The 11,337-nt window shown below is 39.8% G+C and overlaps 1 protein-coding gene across 4 annotated transcripts; it reads right to left on the bottom strand.

Annotated features, from left to right (window-relative positions):
• Positions 1–1,654: 1,654 nt before the first annotated feature.
• On the bottom strand, positions 1,655–9,928 carry mfsd13a (major facilitator superfamily domain containing 13A). 4 transcript variants are annotated; one of them, XM_067487720.1, is made up of 9 exons: positions 9,746–9,928; positions 7,791–8,036; positions 7,253–7,332; positions 5,759–6,208; positions 5,542–5,662; positions 5,127–5,223; positions 4,426–4,597; positions 3,189–3,382; positions 1,655–2,620 (listed from the first exon to the last, which is right to left on the bottom strand). In XM_067487720.1, exons 2-9 carry the CDS (start codon positions 7,956–7,958, stop codon positions 2,379–2,381), a joined length of 1,524 nt encoding a protein of 507 aa, XP_067343821.1. In that variant the 5' UTR covers positions 7,959–8,036; positions 9,746–9,928; the 3' UTR covers positions 1,655–2,378. The 4 variants fall into 4 exon arrangements, with proteins under 4 accessions (XP_067343821.1, XP_067343823.1, XP_067343825.1 ...); XM_067487722.1 differs by lacking the exon at positions 9,746–9,928 and adding an exon at positions 9,054–9,186; XM_067487724.1 differs by lacking the exon at positions 9,746–9,928 and adding an exon at positions 9,088–9,110.
• Between the last annotated feature and the right edge of the window lie 1,409 nt (positions 9,929–11,337).

Below are 11,337 nucleotides of genomic sequence, written 5' to 3'. Positions count from 1 at the left end.
ATTTTACAGTGATACTTCAAATACTAAATATTATTTTCCTGTTTTGTTTACGGCACTTATAAGATGACTTATTTGTGGCATTATTTTCTTTAGAATCCTCACTTCAATATTTAGGGCCTAATATTGCACAGTGTGTATTCATTTCAAATGCAGTGTGTTCACATGTGTGTATTGTCTGTTTTGATTTTGTAATGATCTCTGGATGCATTCAGGTGCAACTCTGCTTATGTGATCTCCTTAACCAATTCTCCTTTTACTAACTGCTTTGGAGCCTTCAGCTACTGTGTTAATACATTGTACAAACGTCCTCAGAAAAACATCTGCGAGGGCTCCGATACTAGTTTAACAAAAAAGAAATGTTTCATGGAACTACCTGAATAACAAATGAACAAAGGGAAACATTTAATCAAATGATGAAGCTGGGAACCACGTGCATCCGCTGTTCTCATACAGGGATTGACAATATGATTACCTCCTGGTACTTCTGTTTTCATCAGACGCTTCTCAGCACAAGCCGTTGGTCTCGAAATGCAAACTAAATGCATGAAAATTTCACACAGTTTCCACTTGAATTACTGAAAATATTAATGAAATTAAACAGACCCTGAAGTGTAAATAAAGTAACTCAAAACTCAGTATGCAGCTTTTCAAATCCTCCTCTTCTAACCATCACATAGGCTGAATAAAGTTTGCCTTCATTGCACTTTTCTCTAACTTCTGCTACTTTTTTTAGATTGATTCCTTGTTCTGACTGTAAAAACTTTTATTACCAATAATCAATCGAAAACCCGACAAACAAACACAAAAGAACCCTTCTTTGGTTAAGACAATCTCAACTCCCATCTACAAAAAAACCTTGCAATAATGACAGTCACAATCAAAAATGATGATTTATTATTCATTTTAATAATTATATTAAAGAATTACATATCATAGTAATTTGCCCACAACCCCTAAAAGCCCCAGCCATTCAGTTCTTTATTTATAGGGTATTTCAGCAACATTTTGTATTTTTTAAAAGTTACTTCTTTTTCAATGGTGAACGGTTTTGATAGAAACACTAGACCAAAGAACTTGTTGAAAAACAGTGAACATTTAATGGAATAAAACCTGTAACTAAATTAACTTTAATTCAAATAACAGAAGGGTCCATTTAATTTCATGATAGCACTCACAATCAACTCTTGACACTGCAAACAGGTCGGTTGCTCTCGATGTAAAGATCTTTATTTTTTAAAAACAACAACGTTTGAGGTTACTGTATTTAACTCATGGCACAGAACACGAATGAGGTTTATTTGTGGTAATGACGCATTATTTGTACATTTTTAAAAAATAAAATAAAAAGGGATGAGATGATCATCATCATACATTAACACCATTTCAGTTGGTAGAGTGGTTGCCTCCTGACCACAGGTTTTCCACTCTTCCCGACTACTCCAACTGTCCAGGAGCCAAACACTGACCACCAACCAGCCCAACACTAGCCGCGCAGTGCTGGTCCCAAGCCCGGTAGAAATTGAGGAGGGTCGCGTCAGGAAGGGCATCCGTTGTAAAAACTGTTCCACATCAACATGTGGACGAAACAATGCGCTGTGGGGACCCTGAACTCGCAGGATAAGCCGAAAGGACCAAAACAAACAAACGCACATCATAAATTACCTACACTTTATTACTACAGTACAAGAAGGTTATTACAGTGAGAATGTTAGAAGTACAACCGACAAATGGCAGTTTTGTGCAAAAAACATCAATACTGGACATAAAAATACAGTTGAACTTTAAAACGGCAGGGCATGCTGTGTAAATGGAAAAATAATTCATCTGCTCTGAAGAGCATGATCAATAGCACTCTGAAGACATTAATCAGATTTTATTTCACTTTTTTCATCTTGTTAGTAAACACCTAAAATCACAACTGTAGTTCCTTTGTAAACCTCCTGTTCTCATTATGTTACGGGCATTAATTGAGCAGCTGGGGCATTCAGACGGTACCCTAAACCACAATAATGCCTTAAAATAAGTAGGGGATTAGAGGGAATTCCATCTTTGGCCAACAACATTAAAAGCCATTAAAAGCCATCTTCTTGGCCTGACTGACTGGTTCTACTTCATCTTTTGGTCACCTGTGTAGATATAAATATAGGTCAATATTCCTATTTTAATATAAAATATAAGGCAAATCCCATTTAAAAAAAAGTTCTTTCCAGTAAGGTTAGTCATCGCACTGGGATTTTTTCAGTCCAGAAAGTCACATGTGCAGTGGTTGGGCTGGGCTGCAGAATCAATCATCTACTACAGTAAGTGATTATCAAAAGGTCTTGTAAAACTGGTATTTTAAAAGTGTCATTGTGCAGCTTCACTCAGCTTTATTCCATTCATATGGCCTTGACATCAATAAGGTGCCCGTGCTGGGAACCCTGCCTTAGGGTCTTGATCCCTTGCAGTTTGCGCCCGTGAAGTGTAAAACGAGACCAGGTTGCCAGCTGGAGAAGGGCACAGGTGATAGGCACAAACACCAACATGTAGAAGCAGCCCAGGCGAAAAGGCTGAGTCCCTGAGCCAGAGGGAACGTCAGGCAAAGAGTCCTTCACAGGTTCCCTCTCAAAAATATCAAAACCTGCGGGAAATTAATCCAGAAAGAAATTCCTTTAAGAAATTTACACACTCAATTCAGCCAGTGGACAGTGAAAAGGTATGTTCTTGCTTTCATGCTGTATGCCACAGCGGTGTTTCCATGGCAAATTTAACATCTGGCTGAAGAGCAGCAGTTGAAAATTAGCTTTGTGAAAAAAAAAAAAAAAAACTGCCCTTACATCATAAAAAAGATTTTATGAAATAAAACATTAAGCTTAAGGGGAAGATCAGCGTTGCTTTTTCACACACTAACTGCCATTCATGTGTTGCATGCGGCTATTACTTAGGCAATAAACCACAAACAGATCTTGTCACAAGAAGAGCAGCTGGGTGATGTACAGCTCTATTAAACTGTCCCAGGAGGACACATGTCTCTGACAACAGACCTATCTCATATGTCCAGTTATGTTAGCTGGCACTTAAAAGATCTTCACATCAGCTCCACCCAACGAATATCATATAGTTGAACAGTTTAGTAACAAAGTATGACATTGCTTTGACCTGATGTCGTATTCCACAAGCTAATGACAACACAGCGTGAGTGTATGTACCTGTGTAAACACACAGCAACCAGGTGCCTATAAGTGGGGCGAATGTCTGGCCGGGCTTAGTTAACAGGGCAACCATCCCGAAGAGGAGTGCGGAGGCAGCCTGCTGACGTCGATTGACAACAAAGTCCTCGTCCACCAGGTCAGAGATGACCAGTTTCAGGAGCTTGCAAGTCCCCTCTGTGAACACCCGGTTACTAGGAGGATGAGAGGTTATGTTAGAGCCTCCAGCCCAATTAGTGTGGAGTCTTATAAAAAGGAAAGAGTTTTTATAGCAGGGGAATGGTTTCAGTGTCTGACCCCAACACAGTGCATTTGTGCCTGTGTGTGCGAAACCATATTCGATAGTGTAAGTAACTCATTTATCACTTTAGGTCCATGTGTTTTGTACCAGCTTACACTGAAGTTTGGAAGAAGGAGCCAAAAGCATTCACACAATGTTTACTTCTAACACGTCACTGACTATTATGACTAAGCGATAAAGGGCTCAGCTGCAGAGTGTCTGTTATCTATAAGGTCAAAAACATCTGAGAATGACATGTGAGCAAACAGGCATTAGGAACGTTTTATTTTCCCCATTTGTAGCTGGAACTTGCTTGACATCTTCTCCAATCCCTAATTTTTATAAATTTACAAGGTGTTTTACTTAACAAAAGTCAAAGTACTTCAAAACAGTTTTAAGGGAGGGGGTTTCCCGTTTGTAAATTAAGTATGTTTTGTAGGCTTTGTGGCCAATTTATGACTTTGGATTATAAAGATAAACCACTTCCTCATTCTTATTGACCAAGGCCCAAACTAGATGACGTTTATATCGTGCCAAAATTAAAAAAAAAGTTTTTGTAGCAAAGGCAACTTAACAAAATATTTGGATATAACATGTGATGAATGTTAACTTGAAAACAGGCTGTAAACTGTGTGTCCTTGTAAAGGCTGTGCCCACAGTGTTGGATTCGTGGCTTCATTCAGTATTCGGTCACCTCCACTTTTTGAAACACAATTTCTTTTGTAGATTTAATTTTAAACAGATTAAATTGAAACCTCTTCTTTATTTATTTATTTTTAACAAGTGTAGTTGGATGAGCAAAAGTATCTATCTTTCAAAGTGTGAAAAAAGTGAATGGGTCTGAATAAATTCTGAAGTGGCTGTTTCTATGTGTCAGGAAACGATAAGCAACTAAAAGTATAAGCTGTCACACATGGGATCCCTGATGCGTGTGCTGGTGCGTGTGGGTAGCCATACCTAGCAATGAAGATGCACAGCAGATAAATGTGGTCAGCCCCTGCCAGCAGCATAGCCACACTAAGTCCCAGTTTGAGCATAAAAAGCCAGCGGATAACCTGGTAAACCCCATAACGCTGGCACAGTGTCAGGAAATACAAGTTGTTCAGGTGCGGGGCAATGTAAGAGATCCCTGTGTGAGAGCAAAAGCAGAGCTGCGTTTAAAAAAAATAAATAATTAAAAAATATAAAAGATTATAAAATGAGCACAAATGACCATCATTAGAAAAGAGAAGGAAGTGGAATTCTAACTAAAGTAGTAGAAACCCCAATCGGAGCCAAATGTTGATTACGTCCCCATTTCATTTTAGAATATAGTAGTTCAAGTATAATTTTAGAATTTTCTGGTAACTTCTTTTCTTTTATAATCTGTGGGCTACACTGAATCTAATTAACACATTGAGCACATATTTGTACAAGCTTCATAGTTTAAAAAAGCTGGTGTGTTAATATCTTCTGCATTTTCTATATGTTCTTCTTTAAACACCCAGCGTGAAATATTCAGAAATAACTGCCTTCTTGCAGCTGATTTGAACAAATCTCTAGGATTTCCTAAAAAGTAAACATTACTGCATTTGTTTGTCTATAGAGACCATGTCTAGCTCTGCCAGCCCTGCATTAGGAAGATTTGAGTTGCTTCCCGTTTGCTAAAAGGATCTTACCCAGTAATAATGAACTTGTAGAGGCAGAGATGTTGTCGGACAGAAGATGTTCAAGAAAGAGAGGGAAGAAGTTGTTGTTGAAATGGCAGTGAAACACCTGTCGAGGGAGCACAGACACAATGTGACCACATACAATCTCACATCACGTGATCCTTCCTGCAGCAACAGTGCAACTCCATAAAACTGATTAGAAAACCTTTGTGACCATCATCAGCAAAACAGCAGAGAGAGAGTTTGTTCAAGTTAAAATATTACAAAAAGAGCTGACAAAAATGACACGGTTATTTTTAATATATTTTGTACCATATCAACAAATTTTGTCCGTATTCCCTACACCCCCCTCTATTCTCTAAAGTGACATCTTCTATCAGCTACTTTATCTTTGGCAACACAAGCAAAGTGATTAGCATCTTACCTGGATAAGGTTCATGGACACAAACCACATGAAGTTCCTGTGTTTGGAGAGCTGCTTCAGATACTGTCCAATAGTGACAGGTTTTTCTGGGTTGATAAGTGGAGCATGGCCAGCATTCAGCCTAAGACAGAACAAAAGAAAACAGTGCGAGATGAAAAAAGAATTATAGCAACACCCAAAGCTGTTCAGCATTTCCTACGATTTTTGAAATCCTTACTCTTTGAGAGTCAGGGCCTCGTCCTGTCTCGGACGGATTTCTTTTTGAAAACGCCTCTGAAGCAACCTGGACACTATTAAAAAGCCCATGATGGAAAAAGCTACAAGAGTCACACAAAACAGACGAAAGGAGTAGAAATCCTCCTTGTCCCAGAAACAGTAGGACAGGAAAACCGAGACCGAGCCCAGAGCGCTGAAAACTGAGCAGTGAAAGTTCAGACGCGTACGATCGGTAGCCGACACAGCGAGGTCAGCCATCAGGGCGCTGTGGTGGAGGTCCACCATAGTAAGGAAACCGTCGTACAGACACAGGCACAGCAGGAACTGCAGGCCCGGCCTGGCCCACGCCACCCAGAAGGCCAGGAACGAAAGAGCGAAGAGGGGGCCATTTGTGGAGAGGGCTTTCAGGCGCTTCAGCACCACCTCTGGCGATGTGATCTGTGAGCCTGTCCTGTGGGGAAGAAAAACACATTTTTGATCATTAAGTAACGATGGCGTCCGAGTCAACAAACAAAAAAAAAAAGCAAACAAAGCTGTTTAAATACTCAAGTTGTTTGAGTTTGTTTTACAGGTGGATGATGTAATTTCTATAATCATAAATGCAAACACAGGAACAGCAAACAATAAAAACAAACACAAAGTGTAAATGGTGCACTTCCCCACTGCAGAACACCCACACAATCATTTAAAAGGGCGCAGCGATAATAAAGTCTCCGATGATGGACGTCATCAATGCCACCTTTCGACCATACAGAGTCACAGTTGCCGTTTACATAATGAAATAGCTAAACAGATGGCAGAGTTATGCTTAACAATATCGTTCTGATAAGAGGTTTAACAAACATCACGAGGATTAAGCATACCTGACATATCCTAAACATCCTAAAACATTTGTGTGTGAATATTGAGGTCTTCATGTCAGAGTGAAGCAGTCTGTGTAGGAACCACAATCATTTAAAATCTGCTGACTTGAAAAAAACAAAACAAAACCCAAATATATTCTATAGATTTGTGACATTAAGAAATATGCTTATGTTTCACAACGTCACAGTGTGTGGACAAGAACATTTACAATGGCATACGTTTCATAAAGTTTAAAAAAAAAATACTCTTTGAATATACTCATTTTTATTACTTTGGATGATGAGGGAACACTGTACTATCTGAACGTGCATTAAATATTATCATGAAAAAATCTCTCTCTCTCTCTTACTTTGCTACAACACTCTCAGAAGTGACCTTCTTTGCTTGTTTATTTAACATTTCAAATTGGGAAACAAACAAAACTGTATGTTCTGAAAATTAGGCGTCAAAAGTTCGGAAAAGTGTCCAACTAGAAAACTAAAGACTGCTTCTTTTCTTGCTGACTCATATTTTGAGGAAGCCTACATTAAAATTCTTTAGTCAGAAATGAACTGTTCTTTTTTTCTGCAGTGCTTTAAATGGTAATTTGGATGGAAGCCTTGCTAACATGGAGCAGGATGGAGACACTTACTGAGGAGAGCTGAGGAAGGAGCGGTCACTCAGCCAACCGAAGAGAGGGTCATTGAAACTGTTCCATATAAGGAATACGGTCTGTGGAGCAACAGAGAAGGAAAACAATAAAGTTAGATTTTTAAAAAAAGCTGCAACGATGACTCGCTCAACGGAAAATTAACCTGCATCTATTTTGATAACTGAACACATAGTTTTACATGCATAAATGCCAAAGATGCTGTAGCGCCAGCTTTATTTTCGTTTGGATATTTCTCTTATGACAGTAAATGAAATATCTGTGAATTTTTAAAAAAAGGGGGCCGGATACAATATGCCATTTAATAACATTAGACAATAAGGGTTTCTGACGTGTAATACACCTAACTATTAAGCAATGAATCCATCTATCCAAGTCACTTGTCATGTTACGGGTTGAAGGCAAATCAAGAAAACAAGCAAGCAAGCAAAGAAACGATGTTACATTTCCAACCTGAACTACAAGTTAAAGTTTACATCCCGCGTCACACAGCTACAGACCCAGGTTTGTGCTCACTCACCTCTCCGACCCAGAAGGAGATTTTATCAATCTTGTAGATGGACACAAATGTCTCCACATAGTAAAGGAGGAACACATTGTGGAGGATGGAGGTGAATAAGGCCAAAGAGCCATAGAGCAATGCAACAGAGAAGACACCATGCCAGCAACCAAAGACACCCCTGCCCATTCTTCTTTCTCAGTCTCTCTGCGCCGAGCTGCAATCATCTCACGGCCTGGCTGGCCGGGTGTCACCACTTCATCTTAGCTGCAAAAAACACAGAGCACAGGCTTAGACTCACAAAGATTGGACAGAAACGAGCGTAGGTATTTTCAGTGGACACACAAGAGACATGGGATTACACTGAAGATATTTTTCCAGTATTAGAATAGGCTGCTGGGTGAAATCTGAAAATGAATAGAAGCATTAAAATCCCTGCCACTTTCTCCCTGCACAACGACAAGCCGTTCAGCAATAACAGAGTAAATTCTAGTAAAGTTGTTGGCCACTGTTTCCTTTCTCCTCCGGCCCACACCCAGCTGTGGTGTGTGTTTCAAGTAAGAATATAATTTCCCGTACATTCTTGTGACCCCTCCTCTGGAACTGTAGACCTGCTAAAAAACCAAACAACCTGCCCTGCTTCAAACGGAGACCACAAAGGGAAAGTCACGCGACTGATTTTCAGGCCAGGTGATTTAAAATTGCTCTTCGAAGTGAACGAAGTCAGGCTTTAGGTTCAAAGGGAAATATGGTGTTATTTCCATGTCCCGCTGCCTTGTGAATTACTGTTTTACTATCACACCAGCAGAGGGCTCAGACTTCCCCACTACCAGTGCAAAGCTTACATCGGTTTCGTTTCAGTTTCCCTCCCCAGGGTGCATTCTCACACATAGCACCCTTGGGCGAAGAATCCATTTAAAAACACCAACAGGTTTATTAATTCACGCCTGACTCCCACAAGCTCAGACCTGCCCTGATCCACACATCTTCAGATATGGAAAAGCCAAGCTGGTATCACAAACGTGTCCCAAGGTGACGCGTTACTCTCTGTCAACCACAATATAATGTCTGGGCATAAGTGCTAAACCACAGCGTCGTATTAAGAGTTCAGCGAGACAGCAAACTTAGCCAGAGATGCCTCCTTGGGATGGAGCAACAGCTTTCTAACTCGGGTCCTATCATAGCGAAACAAAGATGACCATCAGCCGGATGCAATATATTACATCTCTAAAAAATATCTCACTAAACTGAAAGATTGTTAGAGGAAGCAGAACAGGACACCACCTCTAAACACCAACACCAGCGTAGCCTCACCAACCGAAGAATCAGAACTGAATCCACCCGAGGAGAGATTTCTTTCTTAAGTTCCCTCTGATGGCCAATAAAAATAAATAAATAAATAAATGCGCTGGGCAAACACGGAACTGAGATGGTGACACCCGATCTCAAGAGAGATTTGCTGAGCGTGACATAAGGGATATCCAGTGATCGGATCTGAGATTTCCCTTCATGACATGTCCAACATTTTTAAATTCACTTAAGTTTACACACACGGAGGCTGCGATCCAGCAACATTGCCTTTTAACAAATTTAACATCGCTGACAACAGGGTTTTTTTTTGACTCAGGATATTAGTTGTGCGTAACGTTAAGTGAAGAAATATCGCAATCAACAAGCATCATTAACGTCAGCAAGCTTATTCACTACAGCTACGTTAAGGTTGATCGACAAGCTCGGTCATCGACTTCCCACTTATCCCACTTATGTTAATCAATTACGGCTACAACTTACCGGCGAACAACATCAACATCAGTATTTTTTTTTAAAGTTTCTTAAGCTCTAGTAAGTAACGGCTTGCGGAGCGCTGCTAATGGTTAGCACGAGCTAGCATTAGCTAACTAGGTGGTTACCATAGACAAGCTGAACACGTTTCCAACGAGCTTCACTTCCACCCACTGTAAATAAATGTTACATACCGACAGAGGAGCTGTTAGACGGATTAAGGAGACGGTGTTTGGCTCGGTGGGAAGCGGACTTGTTGCCCGCCGCTTGGACTAATAGTCACCGGTGGTTGTGTCTCGGTGGCAGCAGACGGACCACGTCATGCCCGTAGCCGCTGACTGACGTCCGTGACCACCGACTGGAGCGTAGTGATCAGGGTTTACCAGCGGGTGAACGGAGCGCGCTCACAGCGCCACCAAGTGGTCCAACAAGCGACGCACAGCTTTCATTCTGGGAATGTATCTAAGTACTTTTACTTAAGTACTGCACTTAAGTAGCAAAGTTTTTTTTAAAGATACTTAAGAGGAGCATTTTAACTGAAAACATTTTAACTTCTAAAGTTGTGGGGTATTATTATAGATGAAGTTGCTAAAATATGCTCAAACTTTATTTCATTATTATTTCACTTTTATTGGTAGTGTAGTATTATTTAAAGAATAGAGTTGCACTTTTACTCGCGTATTGTGTACTTCTCTACCACCTCTGATAGTCACAAAAGCCCGGAGTCCTTGGTCAACCCTGCATGATCCTGGACTTCATTTTGATTTTGTTCTCTGGCTTCCTCTGTCCCACGTACTTCTCACTCTCACACCCTGTCCTGCGTCACTCTTACACCAGTTCCCCCTCTCTGGCTCTTGCCCTCTTACACGCCTCACCAACCCTAATTGTTTTCACCTGTGCCTCAGTCTATTAAAACCCTCAGCTAGATTCGCTCAACGTCGGATCTTTGCCGTTTTCTTCCCGACGAACCGCAGGCCAGTGGTGGGAGAATCGAGGCTCGGAACCAGCTGAAGCAATGGTTGGAGAAAATGGTTCAGCGGTCGGAAGCATTTGAAACACCGCTTTGGCGACATCTGCTGGAGAAATGTGTGTACATATGATGGTGTTTCAAGGACTTGGAGAACATACTAATCTTTGAAGAATTGCTACATTTATGTATACTGCTAAACAAAATGTGACGTGTGACTTAGGCGGGACGTGTTATCAATGTTGAGCTAATAACTCGGCACGTTCAGCAACCGCACTGCCAATACTAAAGAAAAAACTGCCAAAAACAGAACTATTCTGCATCTTCCAATGTATTTACAAAAGAAAAAAAAAAAAAAATATATATATATATATATATATATATATATATATATATATATATATATATATATATATATATATATATATATATATATATATATATATATATATATATATATAATAGCATGACATTGTTATTTTTATGCATATGCTATACTTTGGTTTGGGAATGAACTGCACATTTTAGTGAAAAAATATCCTTACATTCATACATTCTTTCCTTACATGCTTGTGGCTGGGATATATATGGACAGATTAAGATTTTTTGAAAAAGTTTTATTAACCAGAACGATTTGCTCTAATGTAATAGGATTTAATCAGATTTTGCTTAAAATTTCTCCAACACTGGAGAATATTCTCTGACAGGGAACAGATGTACTTTTATTTTTGGTAAGGTTTTGACTGAACAAAACAGATTTTCTTGATTCGAACAAAGTCAAAAAGATTCATGTGAAAATTACTTAGATTTTCTCTCCCT

Source organism: Channa argus, chromosome 20 (genome assembly GCF_033026475.1).
Source record: "Channa argus isolate prfri chromosome 20, Channa argus male v1.0, whole genome shotgun sequence".
In the NCBI taxonomy this organism is placed as follows: Eukaryota; Metazoa; Chordata; class Actinopteri; order Anabantiformes; family Channidae; genus Channa; species Channa argus.
The sequence above is the reverse complement of the archived record's forward strand: the minus strand, read 5'-3'. Positions and strand labels throughout refer to the sequence as shown.